Below are 25,031 nucleotides of genomic sequence, written 5' to 3'. Positions count from 1 at the left end.
CATATATATGAAGAGAAAGTAATGTGATTACTTTAGTCTGCAATGAAAAATTAATAAAGAGAGATGAAGTAGTACACATGCTGGAGCATATGCACTGACTGAAATTTTTATTTGAATTAAAGACATACCGACTCTCAACTGTGCAGGTAACTTAGTTTCAATCAGTAGATTATCTGCAACTGAGAAGTGAAGTTAGCTATCCTTGTGGTTTTCTCTTAGATAACTGTTTTTTTTTTTTTTTTTTTTTTTTAACTGACATATATTTTTATCCTTCTCAACAATAGGAAAAAGTGTTAAAGATATTTTGTGTACACCTTTTTCAAACTGAGAATACAAGATCAAGTAAAAAATTATTGAAGTGAATAAACCACATCCTCCTCTTCCAAATTTACATATCAGAAACAAAGAATTGAACTGATGTATTAATAGAACAGTTATTTCTAAATAAAGTAAGTTTTTTTATAGAGGTGTAATGATTTTTTTAATGATGATACCTTACTGCACCACACTTCTGTCAATTCTTACAGTACACTACTGCCAAATGCCAAACATAAATGTAGGACTTCCAAACAATTCCTTGTCAGGAACTATACATCCTCTGTCATACAATTTCATTTACTAAAATAAAGAGCTAAAAAGCTTCAGTTTGGCGATGCAAAATTATATAAGTAAAGTGGATATTAGATCTAGCATTATTTCGAAGCCGAATGTAGAAACTATGAAAGTTTTGTAAAAATAATTTGACCTGAGAGCTTATGGGAATACAGTCACAGGCATTCATGAGTTGCCTTAGTGCGGACTACTTAGAAAACATAGGCACTGCCCAAGCCCAAATATACCTCTCCGACATTTCAAGTTCCTTAGTACTGAACAAGAGTTTTTGCTCTCTTAAGGTTTCTGCCCGGTCTCTGAGGAGAACCAACCATTGAAACCAGGCCAGTGAAATCGTATCAAAATAGACTAATAGAAAGTGAATATATATATAGACACTTGGACAATGCCTAGCTTATTTTTATGAAACTCATAGTTTCTACATTCCACTTTGAAATAATGCTGGATCTAATATTATTTCATTTATTTTGTTCTGTTTCTCCATTTCATTTGTATTTTTTTCCCCTCATTCTCACACCCAAGAGGCTGTAAGGCCTGTAGCAAATAATACCATGTGTGGGCTGTTATTAGCAAAGTACTACTTTTAGAGACTTCTCTGCCTACTAATGGTTGCCTGATATATGCCAAGTTTTCCTATCCACCAACAGGTCATCATCCAAATTCCTTTCTCTTGTGGCTTTATTATTCCTCTTCTCCAAGTTACTCAAGATTTTCCATGTAAAAAAAAAAAAGTGTCTAGAGAATACCAACTGGTATTCTCTAGACACTTTTTTTTTTGGCCATATTGTATCTTACATTTTTCTGACATAACTGTACCACTGTAAATTTTTTTTTTCAGTCTTTCGACCACAGATCTAGTTGGTGCATCCATTCTTTGATGATTCCATTTTGAATTTGCTGTATCCTAGAGATAGGGTAGTTCCTCTTTAGACCATCAATTTCTTCTATGCATAGCCTTTGTTTCTGTCTGTGTTAATGAACATCCCTTCACTTCCTTATATCAAAATACTTTCAATGATAACCTTCAAAATACTAATTTTTCATAATCAGTGCTAATCTTGCTTAACTTATTCAGTATTGTCCTTAGATATTTAATGTGCCTGACAGATTTTTGTTTTTTCTCTTCCTGATATATCCAAGTCATATCATCAACAGATATTTTGTTTTCTGAGAATTTATATGAAGTTCTCCCAATACATATGTTATTAACTTTTTAGTCATATATTTTTCATCATCTGTCTTCAGCTGTCGTTTCTGTTATCAGCTGGTCATCAGCAAGTAAAGAGTACATCACTTCTTCCTCCATCCAGCTAGAACACCCATACCTCAGCAGGAATTTTACCCATTCTCTCTAAGTACATTCTCTAAATAAATTTTAAAAGGAGTTGGGTGATATATTTGCATTCCACATTCCTAATTTGTTTGTTCTGAATTTTTACATAATCTTTCATCCGACTCAGACCATTGTCAGGACTGTTATAATAGATGTTCATCTGCTCCAGGATTCCTACGCGTGCATTCCACAGTTGGGTAATCGGCACCAAGTCATATGCTCTTTCTAGGTCTATAAAAACCAGATGAATTTCTTGTCATTTTGCACTCATTTTCTCTGACATGAGTGTTATTAGTGACTCTCCCCACCCACCTACACCGCATGCACACACACACACACACTGTAACTCCAGCCTGCTGTTTCAAAATGTTTGTATAAACCAGAACTTCAGTAAGTGTTTTATTACTCTGCTCAGGAACTGGCAATAGATGCCATTATTCTTATTCCCCTACAGTTATTTAAATCCTTCTTGTTTCCCTTGTTGTGAATGGTTGTAATATAACAGAATCCAGAGTCATCAACTATGTCATCACCCTCTACAATTTAGTTAAATAATTTTGTTGTAATTATTTAACTAAATGTGTTAAATGTGTTAGGCCCGCCATTTTGAGATGTGCATTTATCATCTCTTTCTCCAAAATTAGCTTCATCATTATATTATACTATACTCCTTTGATTTCCTAAACAACATTTCAGTAAATTTCTTATTGGAGTTCTGCAAAGAAATCCGTTGATAACCTTCCAGAGCAAAGTAATCTGTTGATTTTTTTTTATGAGTTCGAGGCAGTAATACTTGGGGAAATAATTTATACAAAAGGCTCTTTCACAGAACAGAGATGGAATGAAAGATGAATGGGAGTAGTAGGTCTAGTGAGATAGCAATTTGATTGTAGAAGAATGTTGAGAAGCTGTTGCTCATGTTACTGCAGAGTATTCATAAAACTAACTGCAGAATGGATACCGACATGCAATGCAGAAACTAATTTGTGAGAGAGGTGTCACAAATCCACTGAGCTGCCCCTTTCTGAAGAGCATCAAGAATGTCTAAAGCAGTTTTAGGTTCCCAACCTCAAATCTGAGAACAGTATTCCAAGGTCAGATGTTTTGTACATAGATGGACAAATGAAAAGGGGGAGTTAAGTTTTGAAAGCCAGTATAGAAGTAATGTGATTACACCAGGAAAGGCTAAGAATAAGAATCAGTTCAAGAAGAGAGATCTTATCTTGACTGTTAAGTTACCAAACATAAGGAAAGAAAAACTAGCCTTCTCTGCAAGAAAAAAAGTCAAAATGGCTAGGTTGTTATTACCGAACTGCCCTTCTGAAAGCATCAAAAATTTTTAGAGAGGTTTTAGATTCACATCCTCAAATGTGAGAACAGTATTCCAATATTGGGTAGATTTCTATATAGATGGACAAATAAAAAGTAACATACTTAGTGAAAAAAGAAATCAAGTTTTTTGGAAGCACTCTAGAAGTGATGTGATTATGCCAGAAAAGTCTCGGAATAAGAATAAGTCCAAGAAGAACAGTCTGATCTTAACTATTGAGCATTATCAAAGGTAAGGGAAGAAAAACTACAGTCTTCTTTGCAAGAAAAAAAAAAAAAAAGACAAAACTGTGGTTTGGAAGCATTGAAGATGCCTTATTTGTTATCACCCCTTTGATGAATGATATGGATGGTAATTAGTGGTTAGGACACTTATTATAGTTGATATTGAAGCTTGGGATGATTGAACTCTACAAGATTTGTTATATGAGTGAATAGTGCTAATTTCAGCAAAACTGTAGATGGCAGTTCAAAGTCAATGAAATGTCATTTGTGTAGAGTGTGGACGAAATAACAGAGCCCTGAGGGAATACATGTATTAGTCAGAAAATCTGAAGTGAGAACACACTCTACATTAATGCACTGAATAATCCGAGAGCAAACTGGCAGTCCACTAACAAAGGATTGAAGGCATCCACCTTCAGATGGCAATGAGCTGAGAAGCCCTCAATACCAAACTGTTTCAAATACCTTAGAAATGTCAAGTGCAAAACAGCACAGGTTTCTTCAGACCTTTCCATGGTACATGTCCAGAAATGAATGATATAGGCAAGGAAATCTGCTGAAATATAATGTGGATGTTGATTAGTAAAATCCATGTTGGTGGTCATTGATTAGTTGACAGTTCTCAAGGTGTCAAAGTTGACTTTTGATGATCTTCTTTATTACTTAGACAACAACCTCTTTTTGGAACTGACTGTATATATGCTTGCTTCTGTATTGTAGGGTGAATGCCAGCCAAGTATAATATACACTATCTACCAATAATTGTCCGGACACCTTAGCAATGTGAACAGCTTTTATTGGGCTAGATTCACTTTTTATTAGTCATGTACTAAACCAGTGTGTCGTCATTTGAAAATAGTGATGCCAAATATAACTTATCACCAAAAATCATTTGTGCCTGCAAATGCAGCAGAGGATGATATATTATTTAAATGGATTACATATGCTACTTTATCTTATCTTCATTGTTTAATTTATTCTACTCTATTTTAGTGGTAGAACAGGAAAAAAAATCAAGGCTATAGAAAATATCTTATTCTTATGAAACTATAGTCATCATTCATACTGGAGCATGGTTGACAAATATAGGGTCTTTCAGACAAAGGGGAGCTGTAGTTTAGGATGTTCATAATGAGCCAAAAGTTACTAATAAATTCAAAAAAAAGTGGAAATAAGTGATTCTGTATAGGCATGAATATGTGATATTAAAAAAAAATTTTTTTTTCTTCACAGCTCTGGACAGTATGTGGTAGCTGGTTCAGATGATGGATCATTTTTTATGTGGGATCGACAAACTACAAATATTGTTCGTGTTCTCAGGGGAGATGACTCAATAGTTAACTGTCTACAACCACATTCTAGCACTTGCCTTTTGGCAACTAGTGGTATTGATCCAGTAGTGAGACTGTGGAGTCCAAGGCCAGAGGTAATTATGTTTTAATTTAATAACATGACATATAGGAATGTAAGACATGATAATTAATAAATAACATATAAAATGGATTTAACTTAGATATGTATATATTTTTTATTAGTATAAATTTTTTGTCTTAATATCAAGGGCATATTTAGTGTGACTTTTAAATAGCAAGAACAGAACTTGGTATATTCAACAGTACTCTGTATGAACTGCATGTACTTGACATAGAGCAACATGGTCTAATTATATTAAGGTTCTAGTAAAAATAATTTTAACGAGATGTAATTTAAAAAAATAAATTCAGTTAATTCTGGAATTTTCAAAAAAGAACTATTTCCCATAAGATAGATAATTTAAGTCCATCGTTTCTATTTGGATTCAGTCAATGTAGGAAGGTCTCACAGCTCTCTTTGTATAAATGTTCCAAGACATTTGTTACTTTTATTGAAAACCTTAATTTTCTTCCAAAGAACTCAGTGCCTGGAGGTCTTAACATGCTTGGCAAGTTCCAAGCTTGCTACAACCACAATGCACAGCTGCAGATCTATTTGTTTTGCCAAAATATGATAATTCACACTGGCAAAGAATTTGATACACTCTAGGAGATGGGCTAAAGGTGGAAGTTTGTCTTCAGCTAAGCCTAGAAAAGTAGATATTGTATCTTGTTGATAGAAGGGAAGGACATTTGTAGGCCAACAAATCTGAGTAGTTTGGCTATATCTTCCAAGATGCTTTTAACATAGGGAATGGTTATACAATAGACCACCTCTCTATCGCTATTACAATGAATTGCATTTTTCGTAATTTTTTCACATTTTTTGTATTTTTCGATAGATAATGCGCACCTAATGTATAACGTGCACCCCCAACATTTTCATCGCTTCTTTTGATGTATAGATAATGCGCATGTGCCAACTAGCGGTAGAGTTAGGAAGTACAGACAGAGGATGGAGGAATTCTTTAAAAGCACGTGCGTTGCTAGTAACAGTGGTCGATTATTCCATACATCCTGTTTTAAAATATTTCATAAAGTAAATCATTATTTTTATATTTTGTTATTAGATCTGAATTACCCATGGAAGACAGAAGTACTTCTCAGAGAAAATCCTACACAGCGCAGTTCAAGCTTGAAGTGGTAGAAGTAGCAAAGGAAAAAGGGAATCGTGAAGCTGGTAGATTGTTCAGTGTTGGAGAAAGTAGTGTTTGTGAATGGCAAAAGGCTGAAACAGTGCTGAAATGTTTACATACGATGAAACATGCTATGAGGTTTAGAAGGTACTTGTGGCCAACCATAGAAAAAAAACTGTTTGATTGGGTTGTTAGTGAAAGAGCTAAAGGTATGAGAATATCTATTATCCGTGTGTTGCAGGAATTGAAAAGAATTGTGCAAAACGATAATATAAAGGATTTCAAGGCCTACCCATCTTGGGTTTTTGGATTTATGAAGAGAAACACTTTAAGTGTGTGCTCCTCCTAGTGTTGGACAAAATTTGCTGTGCGACTGGGAAGCGAAAGTAGCTAAATTTCGTTTGTTTCTGAGAGAAAACTTGTGTGGGGGTTGATGCTTGTCACTTTGGGAATATGGATGAGGTTCCCATAAGTTTTGCCATTCCTAGTTCTAGGACTGTGAATCTGAAGGGAGCAAAAGAGATTTTAGTTGCTACAACAGGGCACGAAAGGTCTAACTTTACTGTGGTTCTCTGCATAACTGCAGATGGTGCGAAACTGCCATCGATGGTGATTTTCAAAAGAAAGACTGTTCCAAAAGGTTGTGATTCCAAAGATATTATTGTTACTGCTAATGATAAAGGTTGGATAAATTCCGAGGTTATGAAATTTTGGTTGGAGAATGTGTGTCGAAAGAGAAAAATAGCATTTTTCAACCCAAAATCTTTGTTAGTGTTGGATTCGTGTAGGGCATACACGACAGCAGAAGTTAAAACAATTGTAAGTATTCCAAATTGGCCGTCATTCCAGGTGGTTTAACAAAAAAACTCCAATCCCTTGATCTTGCAGTAAATAAACTATTCAAAAACAATTTGTGGGCTAAGTGGGAAGACTGAATGATGAATGGCATCTATGAATATAACAAAACATGACAGATGAAAAGAACGTCATATAAAGATATAGTTAAGTGGATTGTAGATTGGGCTGCTGTAAGTGAAAACTGTGTTAGAAATGGTTTCATTAAAGCACAAGGGAATGCAATGGTGTCCGGTGACAATGATTATGAAGCTGAAGAAATACTAAACGAAATTTTTAAAGCAACTGATTCTTTCAATATTGAATCTGATGAAGTTTTTTTTGGATTTGTAATATAATTTGTAATAATTTGGATTTGTAATAGTGTAATGTTCAATAAATATTAAGTAATACTTCTACCTTAGTTTTGTTATTACATTTGATTTACCTCTCATACCATTGAGTCTGATGAAGATTTTTTTGGATTTGTAATAGTGTAATGTTCAATAAATATTAAGTAATACTTCTACCTTAGTTTTGTTATTACATTTGATTTACCTCTCATACCTTTCTAATGTATACCGCACATGTTCTTAACGAATTTAGACTTTTTTGCATAGATAACGCGCACGTTATCTATCAAAAAATACAGTAGTATGTTTTTACACAATTTGGTAAAGCCATTAATAAGGAAGGTGGACTTGATGTGATTTATTTCTTGGAAGAGAAGCAATTCAATGGAACAAAAAGAGTGGGCTCAATGTCCAAAAGTATCAATGGTGCTAGATTTTGATAATTATGATGGTGTGAAAAATGATACATGTAAAATCTAGTATGTGTTTTCTTTCTGAATACTGACAAATGAAAGCTGACATCTGATTGATGAAGTAATAGGAGATGTAAAAAGTAAATCCGATTGTTCTCTTCTAACTCAATAGTGAACTGGATACGATGGTGAAAAGATCTTATTGGAAAACTCTTGTAGATTTGTAAGAGACCCTTGTCAAACTGCAAAAGCATCATCAACATATCTGTACCATAATGATGCTATTTATTATCCTTTGTTCAAATCTTTCATGAACTAGTTAGCTAGTGTGGGAGAAAGAGCACTACTCATTGATGTGCCCTCTCCCCCATTTTATTCTCTCTAGAGAATAAAATGGGGGGGGGGGTGTTATTGATGATAGCTGATGAACTGCAACCAAGGAGAATTGAAGTTGTATTGCAGGATAGTGAAAAGAGCTCATTTGAGGCTATTTGGTTGAGACTGGCAGAACAAAATATACAGTTGGGTGCTGCTATAGACCAGGTGATGGAATAGATGGTGGAGATAGTATGCATAAACAAATTGATGAAGTGAGTGGAAGGAGGGTAATTATTATGGGGGATTTCAACTATTGTAACATTGATTGGAAGGAGGAGAGGACACATGTGAGGAAGGAACTGGATTTTATTCAATTATTGAGGGATAACTATCTGAGACAGCATGTAATTGAAAATACTAGGGGTTTGAGAGTGCTTGACCTGGTAATAGCATCTGAGAATTTGACTGTAATGAATATGACCATGTTGCCACCTATTGGTGACAGTGATCATAAGGTCTTGACCTGGGAGGTGGCTAAAGGTGTGGAATTTTCGATAGACAGGGTATATGTGGAATTACCATGCTGGGAAGTATGACAAGCTTAGGAGATTGCTTGGTTCAGTGCCATGCCATGTAAAACTGCAAGGGCTGGATGTCGATAGAGCATGGGAAGTGGTCAAGGAGCATTTACAGGAGGTTATGGCTGATTGTATACCTAGGGTCCGAATAGTAAAATAAGTAGGAGTTAAATGGATGAATAACACCATTAAGCTTGAGTTGCAAAAAAAGAAACAAATGTGGAGGGAATTTAAAGAGAAAGGTGACCTGCAGGCGCACGAACGGTATAAAGTGCAGGCCAGAAGGGTAATGAGTTTGGTAAGAAAAGCAAAAGCAGATTATGAAAGGAAACTAGCTATGCAAGCTAAAGAGAATCCCAAACAGTTCTTTCAATATGCTGCAAGCAAAAAAAAAAAATGTACACGGCAGAATGATTTTAAGGAATGCTGATGGTAAGGAGATCACTGAATCAGTTGATATAGTGGAATTACTGAGTGAGCACTTTGCAAGAGTTTCTCATCCAGGTGGTGATATCGAAAAAATGAAGGAACCATTAGTTTATATGGGAATTTAAATAGTGAATAGTTTATTACAGAACCTTAATGTGAATACATCTGTGGGATTGGATGGTATACCAGCATAGGTCTTACGTGAAGCGGCTAAAGAATTATCAGTCCCCTTGACCATGTTGTTTAATCTGAGTCTCGGGTCTGGTTTAGTCCCAAAGGTGTGGAAAGAGGGGAAAATAGTTTAACTGCATAAAGGAGGATCCAAGACTACTATTGCAAATTATCGACCAATCAGCATATCAGGAGTCATTGTCAAGGTCTTGGAGAAAGTAGTCAAGAGAAAAATACAGGAATGGATTGATGAAAATGAGATACTGTATGGGGGACAGCATGGCTTTGTGAAGAGTAGATCATGCCTCAGTAACTTGCTCAAGTTTTATAACACAGTGATGGCTGAACTGGATAAGGGTAATGGGTTTACAGTGATACTGCTGGACCTGGCTAAGGCCTTTGACAGGATACCACATGGAATTCTAATTCGTAAACTGCAACATATGGGAATGGATATAGGGTTGGTGAGATGGATAGGTGGGTGGTTGATGGAGAGATATCAGAGAGTAGTTTATTCAGGAGTAGAGTCCAAAAGACGGCCTGTGACTAATGGTGTGCCACAGGGTTCTCTTCTTGGACACTGCTGTTTAATTTGTTCATTAACGATATAGGGAAGGATCTAAGAGGAACAGTTCATTTGTTCACTGATGATGCAAAGTTGGGTCGGGCAATAGTGAATGCAGAAGTCAAAATCTTGCAGGATGATTTGGATAGATTGGAGTTCTGGGTTAAGGAGAATGGATGTCAGTTTAATGTGACAAAATGTAAGGTTATGCATTTTGGGGTGAAAAGATTAGCAGCAGTATACCACATTGGTGGAACTGTACTCCAGGAGATTGATGAGGCCAGGGACTTGGGAGTATTGGTGGATAGGGAGATAAAGTTTAGGGGGCACATTGCAAAAGTGCTAAATCAGCTCATCAAGTCATCAACTCACTTGGTTGTTGAAAAATACTTTGACGAGCAGAGACAAGCAAGTTATTGTACTTCTGTACCGAGCCTTGATAAGCCCTCATCTCGACTACTGTGCCCAAATTTGGTCACCTAGGTTTCTTCTTGATGGGGAGGAGGTGGAGAGGATCCAGAGGTGAGTGACCAAAATGATAGCAGGTTTATGGAACGAACCTTATGAGAACAGGTTGATAGGTTGCAGAAATTGGTTGATAGGTAGAAAAGGGGAGATATGATTGAAACATTCAAATTGCTGAAGGGTTTGTATAGGATTAATTCAAAGGATATTTTTGAGATCAGGACTGGTGGTGGGAGAACTAGGGGACATCTATCGAAGCTAGGCAAGAGTGTGGTTAGCAAGGGTGTTAGAGCTGGGTTCTTTACTTTTAGAGTGGTAAATGAGTGGAATAAGCTGCCAGAATCTGTTGTGGGTGCTATGACAGTGAATGAGTTCAAGGCAAGGTATGATAGATACTGTGAGAAAGCCGAATAGTTGTATAGATACTGTGAGAAAGCCGAATAGTTGTATAGATACTGTGAGAAAGCCGAATAGTTGTGTGGACATGATGTTTAAGGCCTACCTCGATGAGTCTAAGGACTCCCTGGAGTCACCCATAAAATAATAATAATAATAATAATTTTTTGGTAAAGTTTGTTTGGCCACGTGAAGTAGCTAGAATAAATGACAAAGTTAGAGAGGCCAACAATATCTGATGGAAAATCTTGCTTGAGGAAGTTAAGTGTTTCATCTAAATGTTCTTATAGATGAAACACTTAACTTCCTCAATTTGTTGGTAAAGTTTGTTTGGCTACATGAAGTAGCCAGAATAAATGACAAAGTCAAAGAGGCCAACAATATCTGATGGAAAATCTTGCTTGAGGAAGTTAAGTGTTTAACTTTCTCAAGCATAAGAACACATTATCATTAACAGATCTCTATGGAATCAAGAGACTCGTTGTGGGAGGTTCTACGCCAGGGGTGGGAAACCCCTCGCCCACGAGTCTATTTCAGTTCACTCCTTTGCTGATGTACTCGTATGTACATGTAAATAAAATTTTATAATAATTTAAATTTATAAAAATAAAAAATGTAAATAAAATTTTATAATAATTTAAATTTATTTTAATTAAGTTTATTTAAATTTAAATAATTAAATATACAAAATCAAAAATAACTATATTACATAAAATATGATCGTCATACGTCTGGCAACCATCAAATCGAGACCAGCCATTAAAATAAAAAGAAATTAGGAGCATTGCCTATCTTGCAGGCAAAGTTCACACTTTCTCTGATTGGTTGCTTCCCAATTACCACCATGAAATTTTCCTGCGTGTCAAAACATATTGACTTTTGAATTTGTTTTTCTCATGCAGTGCTGCGAGTGCCTTGTAATTAATCAGCTGACAGCTTTATTCAGTTTATTTTTTTAAATGACAAGTTGTAGTGAAAACGTAAAAGAAGTGGTGAATGTGCTCTGTTTTGTGAAAAATGGACAGAACTATACTTCTTTATTGAAATTAATGACAAGTGCATTTGTCTTATTTGTAACGAACATGTTGCAATTTACAAAAAATATAATCTTGAACGACATTATTTGAGTAAGCATAAGAAATATGAAAATTTAAAAGGATCAGAACATTTAGACAAGATAGCGACTTTGAAAGAAAATATAATTAAAAGCCAATCTCTTTTTAAAAAGCTTATTCAAGAAAGACCATCTGTAACTCAAGCTAGTTATATATTGTGGGAACAAATTGCTAAAAAACTTAAAACCCATAATGAAGGTGAGTTTGTGAAAGATTGCATCCTTACTGCCGTTGAGATTTTATGTCCAGAAAAACTGAGTTTGTTTTAAAATATTAGCCTATCAAGAAGAAGAACTGTTTCTGACCATATTAAAGATATCGCTGACGACATCAACTTCTGTGGAAGTAGATTCAATAGAATTTGTGTTTTACTCATTAGCCATCAATGAGACTACTGATCTGTCAAATACTGCACAAATGGCTAAATTCATACTGGGAATAACTACAGATTTCAATATACGAGAAGAATTTCTTGCTTTAAAATCAGTGAAGGGAACAACTAAAGTTGAAGATTTATTTGAAATGGTCAATTCAGCATTAAAAGATTTCGATTTACCGTATGAAAAACTGAGTGGTCTCATCTCACTACAGATGGTGTTCCATCCATGGTAGGTCGTGAAAAAGGGCTCGTGGCTCTGATTAAGAATGAATTTAAGAAACGTCAATTGAACCCAAATACTTTGTGTGCCACTGCTTCATTCATATGGAAAATCTATGTGCAAAGTCACTCAAGATGTACAGCGTCATGAATGTAGTAACAAAAGCCATTAATTTGATAAAAAGTAAAGGGTTGAACAACAGCGAATTCAAAGAATTTTTGCAAGAGTTTGGGATTAGGTGGCTAAGTAGAGCTCAAATGCTCAAGTGATTTTATGAACTTAAAGACGAAGTGAAAACTTTCTTGGACATTAAAGGTGTCCCCATTAAAGAATTGGAAGATGAAAAGTTTCAAAGTGATTTAGCATTTTTAGTAGATATAACTAGTTATTTGAATAATCTAAATTTGAAATTACAAGGCCCCAATCAGCTAATGACCTCTTTGCTCACTCATATCAAGAGCTTTGAATCGATACTTCAATTATTTCTTACCCAACTGAAAGAAAACTGCTTTACACATTTTCCAAAATTAAGAGAACACAATCCAAAATCAACAAGTGAGTATGTTGATGAGTGTTGAAGAGTTTTGAATCAATTTCAAAGGAGATTTGAAGATATAAAAAAATCAAAGAATTGAGTTACAAATATTTGAAACGCCTTTTGATATACGCCCTGGGGAAGCATCCAATTCCTTGCAATTAGAGTTGATTGATTTGCTGTGCGATAACACTTTGAGATCAAAATATAGTAATCTGCCTATATTGGACTTTATCGCCAATGAACTACGAGTAGCCATCACATCAAGGGCGGCTAATATTTCTAAGCTTTCACAAAAAAAATCAGTTTCAGCTTTCTCACTAAAAAGTTTAAGATTAAAGGTAAGCTTCATTAACTTTGATGAAATATTTATTATGCTATTGCTTTAATCAAGTTTTCAGTTAAAATAAAATAAATATCATTTTTTAAATAAATTAAATATAGCCTTTGCTTGATTGTTATAATTATATGTCTACACAATTGTAATTAAAAGATACCATATCAGATGAAAATGTTGCACATTTACTTATTGAGATATATATTGCACACTACATACACTATATATAAGAGTTAAAATTTGCCAGTTGCTCACGGAAGTTTTTAATTAGCAATTTTTGCCCTTGATACTAAAAAGGTTCCCCACCCCTGTTCTACGCTAACATGTACAGCTCATCATACTTCAATTTAAAAGCATTTGCTCTCAGGCAATGCATTCAAATCACTACCACTCTCCATGCAAAAAATCTACTTCTCATCCCCTTGCTCATATCATTATAGAGCTTCCAGAGATGGCTTCTCATTCTTCCCTCATCTCTAGATATTCCATGAAAAATCTCATCCACGTTAATCTGGTAATCGCCCCTTACCAACTTATATGTCTCGTTCATGTCGCCCTTCTTCCTTCTATCACTATGTTGTGCCATTCGTGTTCTCTCACTGAGTCTTCATATTTCACATTCCAGAGACCAGATACCAACTTAGTCTGTTGTCTCTGAACTCCAACATCCCATCATCCTTTTGAAAACCTGGCAACCAAATCTGTGCACAGTAATCCATATGCAGATTGATCAAAGTCTTGTACAATGGAATCAAAACATCCTTCTACACATTAGTGTTCTCTTTATCATTCCTATAATCTGCTGTATTGTCCTCACAATTTTAGTAAAATGTCCATTAAATTTTAACTCCCTATCCCATCACCCCCAGATCATTCTTCTTCTCCACATCTCCACACACACTCACCCATTCAGACAGCCTATTTAGGTCCTCTTGCAAAGGTACAACATCTGCTCTACTTCTCATAACTCTCCCCAACTTTGCATTATCTGCAGACAACTCTATATTACAATTTAAGCCTTCCAATGTCATTTACAAATCAAACAACAAATGGCCCCAAAGCAGACTCCTGGGGCACACCACTAGTGACTTTCCTCTCCTGAGATACACTCCCCTATACACAACCTGCTGATAGAGCCAATAGGACAGTCAATCTCCAATCCAACACGCTAATGTATCATCCAATCCCATCTTTTCCAATTTAACTACTAGTTTGTCATGTGACAATCTATCAAAAGTCTTTGCAAAATCTAAATATACTACTGTATATGCATATCCCCTTGTCCAGTGTATTTGTCACTTTGTTATTTTACTCACAGTTCTTCTCTGACACATACATCTAAACTGGCTCTCTTATCTCTTTACTTAAAAGCAGTTCCACTGACTGCTTTTCCATCCTGAGCCTCAACATTCGTGCAGACTTCTTTCCTTAGCGCCGTCGCATCATGGAGGACTCGCAGGGCTTGAGACATATTACACTGACTCTTTCTAGGTCAGCCGACGGCTTTCGACGTCTGATGCACATGGCAGACTATCTTACTGGCAAGGCATGCTGGTCCCACTTCTCTTTCCCTTCAATGCCTCATGGCACCCACTGCTTCTCTCTCTCTCTCTCTCTCTCTCTCTCTCTCTCTCTGGACTTCTAACGGACCATTGTCTGCAATGTGACCTTCAAAGTTGTCGATTACTTCTTTTTCCCACAGAACACACAAAAAAATCTTCTTTACCAAATGTGGGACATCCTTAGATGTTCGCCACCTTTTCTTGCACTTGGTTAAGCTCAAACACAATTGAAAGCACTTTACATTGTACAAACAAAGTTTCTAAGCTATTTCTTTTAAATCAGAACCACATTAAATGCCTGGCCTCTTTCTAAGGCATTGTTCTTGAAATATACAGTTTAACATTCATACAGTTTCAACATATACTTGCATGGTTTTTCAATCACAAAATTATTACAACTACAGTGTCAACATATACCTTATATACAAAATTCATAACAAAAATGTTACAATCACAATGTTAAATTACAATATCCTTCTTTATACAATATTTGTGACCTCTGTAAAAGTCGATGCAAAGTTAAAAAAAAAAAATTTTCTACTGCATCAAATTCTACAAAGGCCAACCCTTCACGAAAAAAAATTTAGCCAAGAATGTTGATGAATTTTTTTTCTTTTATGTTTGTCTGGCACTCGTTCTCTGGGGTGGACGCTAACTAGTTTTATTAACCTTCCTAGATCTCTGGAAATATCTCACTTGATGGAACTCTCTTCTTTCAGTATTTTCCAATCTACTGTCTTCCCGGGATATTACTGGATATCTCTGACTTGACGTTGTTTAGGTTATTGCTTCCTCTCCATACTCGACTTCTTCTAGTAGCCATAGGAGTAAACTTTCTTTTGCGAAATTGACGATGAGGATGTGTGTTGTAGTTCCTGTGATCCTTTTCAATTATGTGTACCTCGATGGTATGATCCCTGATTTCTTTCTCAGGCTCCTTCCCTTCCTTCTGACTGTCTGCCACCTTAACACTAGAATTATGGTAGACTTCGTTCAGAACCTCCTGAGGATGATCCCTTTCTATTGAGGAATCTGGCAAGGTCTCAGTATTGTCTTTGTGACACACACAGCTTCATCTTGCTTATTTTGAACCCTACCTTCATCTTTGTACCTATTTCCCTGATCCCTTCTGGTTCTGACTTCCAATGTCTGCATCCTGTGATTGTTTCCCTTTCTACTGGACAGTCTAATTCCCATTAAGGAAACATCTCCAGTGCAGAAATCACATGAGAACTTATTTTTCTTTAGGAAAATTTCCTAAAATCATCTGAACATTTGGATGGGAAGTCTCAGGAAGAATCAATAGCTCTTGTGAGACATTCATATTAAAATCAGGCAACCTCATTTTTACCCACATCTTTCTCTGAGCCCATATTGTGGGACTTGAAATTCCTGTCAGTTTTACAGGTTTCCTTAGCATAGTTACACCGTCTTGATTGCAGAAGCTTATTCTTCAGAAAAATGCCCCGGTAATCATGGAAACTTGGGAGCCAGTATCCAATAGAATATTGCATGGTATTCCTTTTGTTTCACCCCGAATGACCGTTATGGAATTCTTATTCTGCTCTCTAATTTCTTTCCTCCTATTCCTTGGCCTGTTAGTAGGATGGTGGCGAGTGAACTCAAAATTGGACATATACTGCATGTCTCTAGTGGGGTTTCTCTTATTTTTGAAATAGTTCCAGGTGATATGCCCAAACCTGTTACAATTGTAACACTTGAGGGGCTTCCTCCTGTTCTTCCTTTTTTGTCTTCCCTCTCGTGATGTGAGGTGTTTTTGAAGGATTTTTCTCCGAGTTCCTCCAATTGTATGATCAGTAAATTAATCCGTTCCATCATACGTTGTTGTAGTCTTTTGACCTCCTGCGTTATCAGTGACCATAATTCTCCCATGTCTGAGGAGTCTACACATTCCTTAGTGATTAATCTCCCATTTTCTGATTGTTAATTACAGTTGTATTGGTTTTGTCCTCCTTTTTCCCCTTTCAATGTTCGAACTTTCTCGTTTAGGCATTTGGGTCCTCTTCGTGCTTTGCATCACTTTTGAAATCATTTTTCATTTTAAAAATTTATGGAATTTACAACAGTGTTAGAAAAACTTTTTTATTATCCCGACATTTCGATCTTCACATCAAGATCATCATCTGGAGCATACATCAATATACAAGACAAGCTGAGTTACATTATTAATTGTAAGCTAAAGAAACAATGATTTGATCACGTTATTCTACTGGCATGACCTCTAGTGAGGAAAAAAAAATTACATCAAGCTAAATTCTATTTACGATGACAGGAATAAACATTCTTTCAGATGCTTTTCTTTCAGAAACAGTGATGTCCTATTTTTAGTATTACAATTCTTATTTTTGCTTTTAAGGTACTGGATTTTCTACAGTCCTGTTTATAGCTGTTCTTAGTGAGGAACGTTCCGTGGGTCGAATATATATACCTTCCATATGTTTGGGATTTTTAGACCATCATTATTGTTCAGATTGGGGTGGTTGATAATAATCTCACATGCTTCCTTAAATTTCCATTCATACCATGTTTTAGTGCGATGTAGACAGCTAGTGCTTTTCCAGTCGACTCTCTGTAAGGAATTTAGGGCATGATCAGAAAGTCCAGCTTCACCATAATTATTATATTTAATGTGTCATTTATGTTCTTTTTGTCTGCTACACATTAAATATAATAATTATGGTTTTTTTCCAGCTAGTCAATAATAATTATTGACTAGCTGGAATCGCACTAAAACATGGTATGTTTTAGTGCGATTGGGCTGAAGGTCTTCTGATGTAGGTTTGCATTGTTTCTTAGGACTGAGGCTGATTCCATGAATAGCATTTCGTATTTGAATTTACTATGGTGTATTATCGTGGGTTTCTTGCAGCTGTAAGCTGTCCTGCTTTGGCCAAACTGGCAGGACAGCTAATATCGGAATTTCAGAACACAAGGACTACATCCAGTTTCACCACAGCCACTCTGATCTTGCAGACCACGCGCTGGATACCCGCCATAGAATACGGTGGAAGAAAGCCACGATAATACACTGTAGTAAATTCAAATACGAAAGGCTCTTCATGGAATCAGCCTCAGCCTAAGAAACAATTCAAACCTAAACAAATTTGGGTGCATGAGATTGCTCCAAATTTGGGAAACCAACATCAGAAGACCTTCAGCCCAATCGGCCAAGAATACCAACATTTTCCACTAGGGGGCACCATCAGGACTTTTAGGAGAAAGAATAGCTTCCTGTTTCATTCCTCATTTACTGTGTGTTGTGCTTGCGTGCACGTGACGTTGCGAAATATTGGAAGTGTATTAAAATTTATTTTAATGTATATTCTATTGTACGTTGTAATTTCCTTAAGCTATTTAGTAAGAATGTATAACCAACGTCTAAGCCTTTCCACGAAAATTTATTTTGCCACACGAAGTAACCAGAACGTAGTAAGTGGACAAAGAGGGCCATAATGTCGTGCAGAAATTTGGTCTGTAGAAAAAGAATTGTGTCACTGATTGGGACATTAGCAAAAAGGACAGAAATGTCAAAATTGACTAATAAATCATCTTTGCCGAGTGTTATATTTTTAATTTTGTTTATAAAGTGTTGTGTGTTCTTTATAGAGGAGGGGGAATTCTATTCTGTCTATTCCTTCAACTATTGGCCGAAGTATAACTTTTTGTTTGTGTACTTTAGGAACACCATATATTCTGGGAGAACAGGCATAAAAGGGTATAAGTTTTTTTAATGGTGTCTGACGGACTTAAGTAATTTCTCAGTTTTATTCTTTTAGTTGGATTATAGTTTACAAGCTGATAGGTCTGTTATCGGAGACTAGTTGATTCATCTGATAGATAAGTTGATCTGTCAAGGACGACAGCAGCATCATATTTGTCCGATTTTGTTATAATTATATCTTGATTAGCTTTTAATGACTTGATTGCTTTGATTGCTGCTTGTTCTCTTTTTGTAAGATTGCTATATAAGGTTTTCTTTTTATTCAGAACATTGCTGGTTTCTAACCGAATTTTATCACCTATATTAATAGGAAGAGACTTAATGCCTCTTTCTATGTGGTATATAAAATTCAGTTTATTAACAGTTCTAGGTGCTACTGTGAAGTTAAGGCCTTTATCAAGTAATGCAAGTTGACCGTTATTTAAGGTGTGGCTTGATAAGTTTATCACCAGGGGCGCGCAGGCACAGTGTGCAATATGTGGTATGCACACAGGTGCCAGGATAGTAAAGGCACCAAAAATTTCAGGCGAGGAGGAAATACTTCAAAAAAATATTATTCACTACTTATATCAAAATAAATTATATTTTTGTTTAAATTTTAATTGTATTTTATAGATTTGTCTTAAACAAATTATTTATAATCACTTATTTGTTATTATTCCTTAAGATCTTATTTATTCTGATCCTAACCAAGTAGTTTAGCGTAAACAAGTAAGAACTTGTACTTGTGTGAGTTTACTGTTTACAGGATGATGCGCGTTTGAATTTGTTTAATCTTGTTCAAACTTGCATTTGCTCTAAACGTATATCAGGCAAAATGTCTACGTGAAAAAATTGCTACGTTTACATTTATTTGTTGTATTAGAGTTTGGTATGATATTTTAAATAAAGTGAATTTTGTCAGCAAAATACTGTAGTCTTCATCTATGAATCTCCAACTTGCTCTAGATGCGTTGAATGATCTAAATCAATTTTTAAATGATTATAGGTCTGATGAAACTTTCAAAGAAATTGTAGAAAGCACAAAATTAAGCAAAATTTGATGCAGAATCTGTATTTTGTAGTAGTAGACCACTAAGGCTATGTAAAAAGACAACACAATTTGATTACGAACATGAAAATGAAAATATATTAGATCCTGAAATTTCATTTAAAGTAAATTTTTTTCTCTGCATAATAGATCAAACATTAGAATCTTTGCAGGAAAGATTTACTTTATTAAAAGAACTATGAATTCATTTCACATTTATTTTCTTGTTGTAAAAATTAACGACAACAATTAACACATGAGAATCATTCAGACATTGACACAAACGATTCATGCAAAGAAATTTTACACTGTCAACAATTTTTCTAATTTTAAAAACTATATATATCAGATAATTCAGTATATTTATTTTTCATTCTGTTTAAATATTTCTTTACCCAATAATGTTTAATATGTTCCTATTTTATATACTTGTAAGTTTATCTGTTTCTTATTTATACCTGTACAGAGTACAAATGACAAAGTGATTTTCTTGCCAAATAAAATATAGTTAGTTTAATTTTGTACCAAAAAATATTTAATATTTTGTTTTTATAAAACTGTAAGTTTATCTGTTAATTATAAGGTGCATTTGCAAATGATTTTCTTGCCAAATAACATAAATTACTTTATTTTTTTCCAAATTATTTTTATTGTTTTTGTACCCTTCTTGTATGTTTATTGTTTTTTATACATTTTTTTGTAATTTCTGCTTTTTTGTTCAATAAACTTATAATTAATATATTTCGTATTTCATTTTTACTCACTGATACATTTTTATAAAGTGATTTTTTATTGGGGGAGGTATAGGAGTGCCAACTAAAGTTTTGCACACAGGCACTGGACACTACTGGTGTGCCCTGTTTATCACATGACTATTGCTTACAGGTGGTTGATCACTCCTTGTCTCACTTGTTTGTTGTTCACTGTTGGAGTTTACCGGAGAAGAGATATCCTGATTGGGATTCATCTGATTGGCATTCAAATTTCGCCGTTGTTTTAAATTATGAAATTTAGCCTTAAGTTTTTCTTTATTACTTTCTAGAATATATTTAGCCGAATTGTCAGTAATTCTTTCAAGCCCATTCGAAATATCTGGATTCATATAACTAGATTCATAAATTTAAAACCTGATTTTGAGTTAGTAAATAATAATATTTGGTTAACCGATCAAGTGTTGATCAATTTTATTATTAACTGAACCAACTAGTTTCGCCACACTTATCTGTTGGCATCTTCAGGGCACTTACATATAGGTTTAAGCACTCTCATAATTATGCGTAACTGCAAAACTGACTAGAATAATTACAAATAAAATAGTATCGAACGTGAGTGAAACACGTATCGCGTGTACAAGATCAGCTAGCTGTTGCTGAGGAACTTTCTGTAGTTTGTATTAAAGTTCATTTCTTCCGTTTTTAAGGTTCTGATTAGGGTTTTCCATATCTCTGGGAGTATTAGGCCTTGATTTCTGTTAAGGTTCACAGTAGAACGGGCGACTGTGGCTGCTTCTTTGAAAATTCTTGAATGGTAATCTTCCTCTAAGTAAGGGGAACAGCTTTTGTCCCACTCAATGACATGGTTAGTTGTGGAGAAATGAGACGATAGGCCAGAAATGTCCTGTCTGTTGTTTTTGACATAGCCAATGTGCTCCTTTTGCCTGATTTCGAGGCTTCTCGAAGTCTGTCCGATGTAATTAGAGCCACATGAGCATGGAATATTATAAACTCCAGCATATTTATAGAAAGGATGGTTGTCTTTTGGAGATCTTAGTAGTTTACGAATAGATTCTATAGGTTTAAATGTTACTCTTATTTTGTGTTGTTTGAGGAGATTGGCAAGCTTATTGGAGATGCCACTTACAAACGAAATTGCAATCGTTTTTATATATTGAATCTCTTCTTGTTCTCTTTGTGGTGGTTCAGAGAAAAGGATTTTATTGACTAGCCTTCTTGGATAGCCGTTCAAGTACAGATTGTTGGAAATAAATTTTAACTCATCTTGAAGGGTCTTGTTGTCCGTTGTGATGCAAATAGCTCTTTTCTTTAACATGTGTATAATGCTGAGTTTATGTGATATGTGGTGAGAGGAGTTAAAATGTAGGTAGCGACCTGTATTGGTCGGTTTTCTGTACACCGATAGATTTATACTGCCATCAGTTTGTTTTTTGATTAAGATGTCTAAAAACGGAAGTTGTTTTTCTCTTTCAAGTTCCAGAGTGAATTTAATAGAATGATGGAAGGCGTTGATCTTTTTGAGAAAATCATATATGTCATCTTTGTTATTGTTCCATATGATGAAGATATCGTCCACATATCTAAACCAAATTTTAGGTCTAGGAAAAATTTGTGATAAGATTTTGTTTTCTAAGTCTTCCATAATACTCCCAGAGATATGGAAAACCCTAATCAGAACCTTAAAAACAGAAGAAATGAACTTTAATACAAACTACAGAAAGTTCCTCAGCAACAGCTAGCTGATCTTGTACACGCGATACGTGTTTCACTCACGTTCAATACTATTTTATTTGTAATTATTCTAGTCAGTTTTTATTCTTGTCAGTTTTGCAGTTACGCATAATTATGAGAGTGTTTAAACCTATATGTAAGTGCCCTGAAGATGCCAACAGATAAGTGTGGCGAAACTAGTTGGTTCAGTTAATAATAAAATTGATCAACACTTGATCGGTTAACCAAATATTATTATTTACTAATTTATGATCAAGAAAATAACCTTCATGCTGATTTTGAGTTATTGCTAGATTTTTCGCGGGTTGTTTGGATTTGCTCTCTAAGTATTGTTTTCTCTGTGCGTGCTTCAGCAGAAGTAAATTTCTTTTTCAGCTTAATGCAGTTAAAAATAAGATTACTGTCTCTGCATCTCTTTAAAAAGGCCAGCCGATTGATCATAGGAGAAACATGTATCTTTAGCTTACCGTACTGATTGCAACGCTAGTGAGTACCATCTCCATAGACGATGAGAATCCTTTCTTTCATGCTTACACGGTGATCAGAATACATTATGGAAATTATGGAGACAACTACTGTGTTAGATCAAAACTTTAGTTTAATATAAATCAAAATGAACATTCGACATTTCGACCTTCATATCATGGTCATCATCTGGAGTATACACATATACAGAGAAACAAGCTGCACTACAATCTACATGGTTTGCTAAAGTTACTGACCAACCGTTACAACAATTATTGGCCTGACCTCTGGTGAAAAAGAACCCACCCTAATCTCAACAATAATGTGGCATAAAAATTCCAAGAATTTGGATGTCACATATTCAGCCTACTTAGTATCTAGCATACTTTAGGACCTTAAGCAATTTTCAGCTTTTATTGGAAACTATTCCATACCAATTGGTTGAAATTTATATGTATAATCACAGTTTTTATATATATATATATATATATATATATATATATATATATATATATATATATATATAAATAAATAAACATGTTGCTCTCCAGCCCAATTTAATTTTGTAACCTAATAGATAATAATAATAAGACTCTAGCTTTAATGTAGTAAAGATTTTTTTTTTCCCAACCAGAAGTCAGGCCAATAATTGTTGTCACGGTTGGTCAGTAACTTTAGCAAACCATGTAGATTGTAGTGCAGCTGGTTTCTCTGTGTGTGTGTGTGTGTGTGTGTGTGTGTGTGTGTGTGTGTGTGTGTGTGTGTGTGTTTGGTTCTAAGGCTGCTGTTGAAAATTACCGGCCAATCAGCATAACAGGAATCATTATCAAGGTCTTAGAGAAAATAGTCAAGAGGAAAATACAAGATTGGATAGAAGAAAATGGGATACTGTATCGGGGACAGCATGGTTTTGTGAAGGGTAGGTCATGCCTCAGTAACTTGCTCACGTATTATAACACAGTGACGGCTGAACTGGATAAGGGTAATGGGTTTACGGTGATTCTACTGGACCTTGCCAAAGCCTTTGACAGGATACCACATGGAATTCTAATCAGTAAATTGCAGCATATGGGGATGGATATAGGGTTGATGAGATGGATAGGAGGGTGGTTGACGGAGAGATATCAGAGAGTGGTTTATTCAGGAGTAGAGTCCACAAGACGGCCTGTGACTAGTGGTGTGCCACAAGGATCTGTTCTTGGACCACTGCTGTTTAATTTGTTCATTAATGATATAGGAAAGGATCTGAGAGGAACAGTTCATTTGTTTGCGGATGATGCAAAGTTGGGTAGGGCAATAGTGAATGCAGATGACGTCAAAATTTTGCAAGATGATTTGGATAGATTGGAGGTCTGGGCTAAGGAGAATGGATATCAATTTAATGTGGCAAAATGTAAGGTTATACATTTTGGGGTGAAAAGATTAGCAGCAGTTTACTACATTGGTGGAACTGTACTCCAGGAAATTGATGAGGCACGAGATTTAGGAGTGTTGGTGGATAAGGAGTTGAAGTTTAGGGGGCACATTGCAAAAGTGGCCAAATCAGCTCATCAAATCACTTGGTTGCTGAAGAATACGTTGACAAGCAGAGACAAACAGGTTATTGTTCCTCTGTATCGAGCCTTGATAAGACCCCATCTCGACTACTGTGCCCAGATTTGGTCACCTAGGTTTCTTCTTGATGGGGAGGAGGTGGAGAGGATCCAGAGGTGAGTGACCAAGATGATAGCAGGTCTGTGGAATGAACCTTATGAGAACAGGTTGAGGATTTGTGAGTTGCAAAAATTGGTTGATAGGCAGAGGAGGGGAGATATGATTGAGACATTTAAATTACTGAAGGGTTTCTATAAAATTAATTCAGAAGATATTTTTGAGAACAGGGCTGGTTGTGGGAGGACTAGGGAACATCCATGGAAACTGGGCAAAAGTGTGGTTAGTAAAGGTGTTAGAGCTGGGTTCTTTACTTGTAGAGTGGTGAATGAGTGGAATGTACTCCCAGAGTCTGTGGTGGATGCTGTGACAGTGAACGAGTTTAAGGCGAGGTATGATAGATACTGTATGAATGTCGAATAGTTGTGATGAATATGATTTGGGGCCTCCCTCGATGAGTCTAATGGCTCCCTGGAGTTGCCCGTAATAATATTAATAGTATGCTCCAGATGATGACCTTGATATGAAGGTCAAAACGCCAAGTGTTCATTTTGGTTTATATTAAACTAAAGTTTTGCTCAAACACAATAGTTGTCTCCATAATTTCCATAATGTATTCTGATCACCGTGTAAGCATGAAAGAAAGGAAATGATCAGTTTCCTAATCTTCTAAGCTCTTCAGCAAAATTAAAAAAGGACAAAACATCATCCTGGTCCTCTCTAGAGAATTGTGGGATGATGAGGTGAGGAACTGATTATCCTAAAAAACTCTATCAGCCATCGTGTTACTGCTTGCAGCTTCCAAATTCCTGTTATCTGCATTCATGCTTTATAAAAATTAAACTTTCTGAATATTTGAAATCTTTGTCACCTTGATCCTTATCCAAAACTGTTCAATCCACTCTTATTTAACTCAATTATTTAAATTGTACATATTTGGTCTGATGTATTAAAATAATTTA

General features: G+C 35.4%; 1 protein-coding gene across 3 annotated transcripts in view; it reads left to right on the top strand.

Annotated features, from left to right (window-relative positions):
* The window catches only part of LOC150094266 (WD and tetratricopeptide repeats protein 1-like), a 447,781-nt gene that overhangs the window by 393,380 nt on the left and 29,370 nt on the right, over window positions 1-25,031 (top strand). For 2 of the 3 annotated variants that reach the window (XM_090412278.1, XM_090412277.1), the window contains exon 15: window positions 4,733-4,925. In XM_090412278.1, coding sequence (XP_090268404.1) covers window positions 4,733-4,925 — 193 coding nt within the window. Of the gene's footprint in view, window positions 1-4,732; window positions 4,926-18,823; window positions 18,951-25,031 lie in introns of those variants that run through there. The other variant, XM_090412279.1, reaches the window with a different exon arrangement.

Source organism: Typopeltis vanoorti, chromosome 22, assembly GCF_054136105.1.
Source record: "Typopeltis vanoorti isolate ZY-2024b chromosome 22, IOZ_Tvanoo_1.0, whole genome shotgun sequence".
NCBI lineage: Eukaryota > Metazoa > Arthropoda > Arachnida > Uropygi > Thelyphonidae > Typopeltis > Typopeltis vanoorti.
This window is presented reverse-complemented; position numbering and strand designations above follow the sequence as displayed.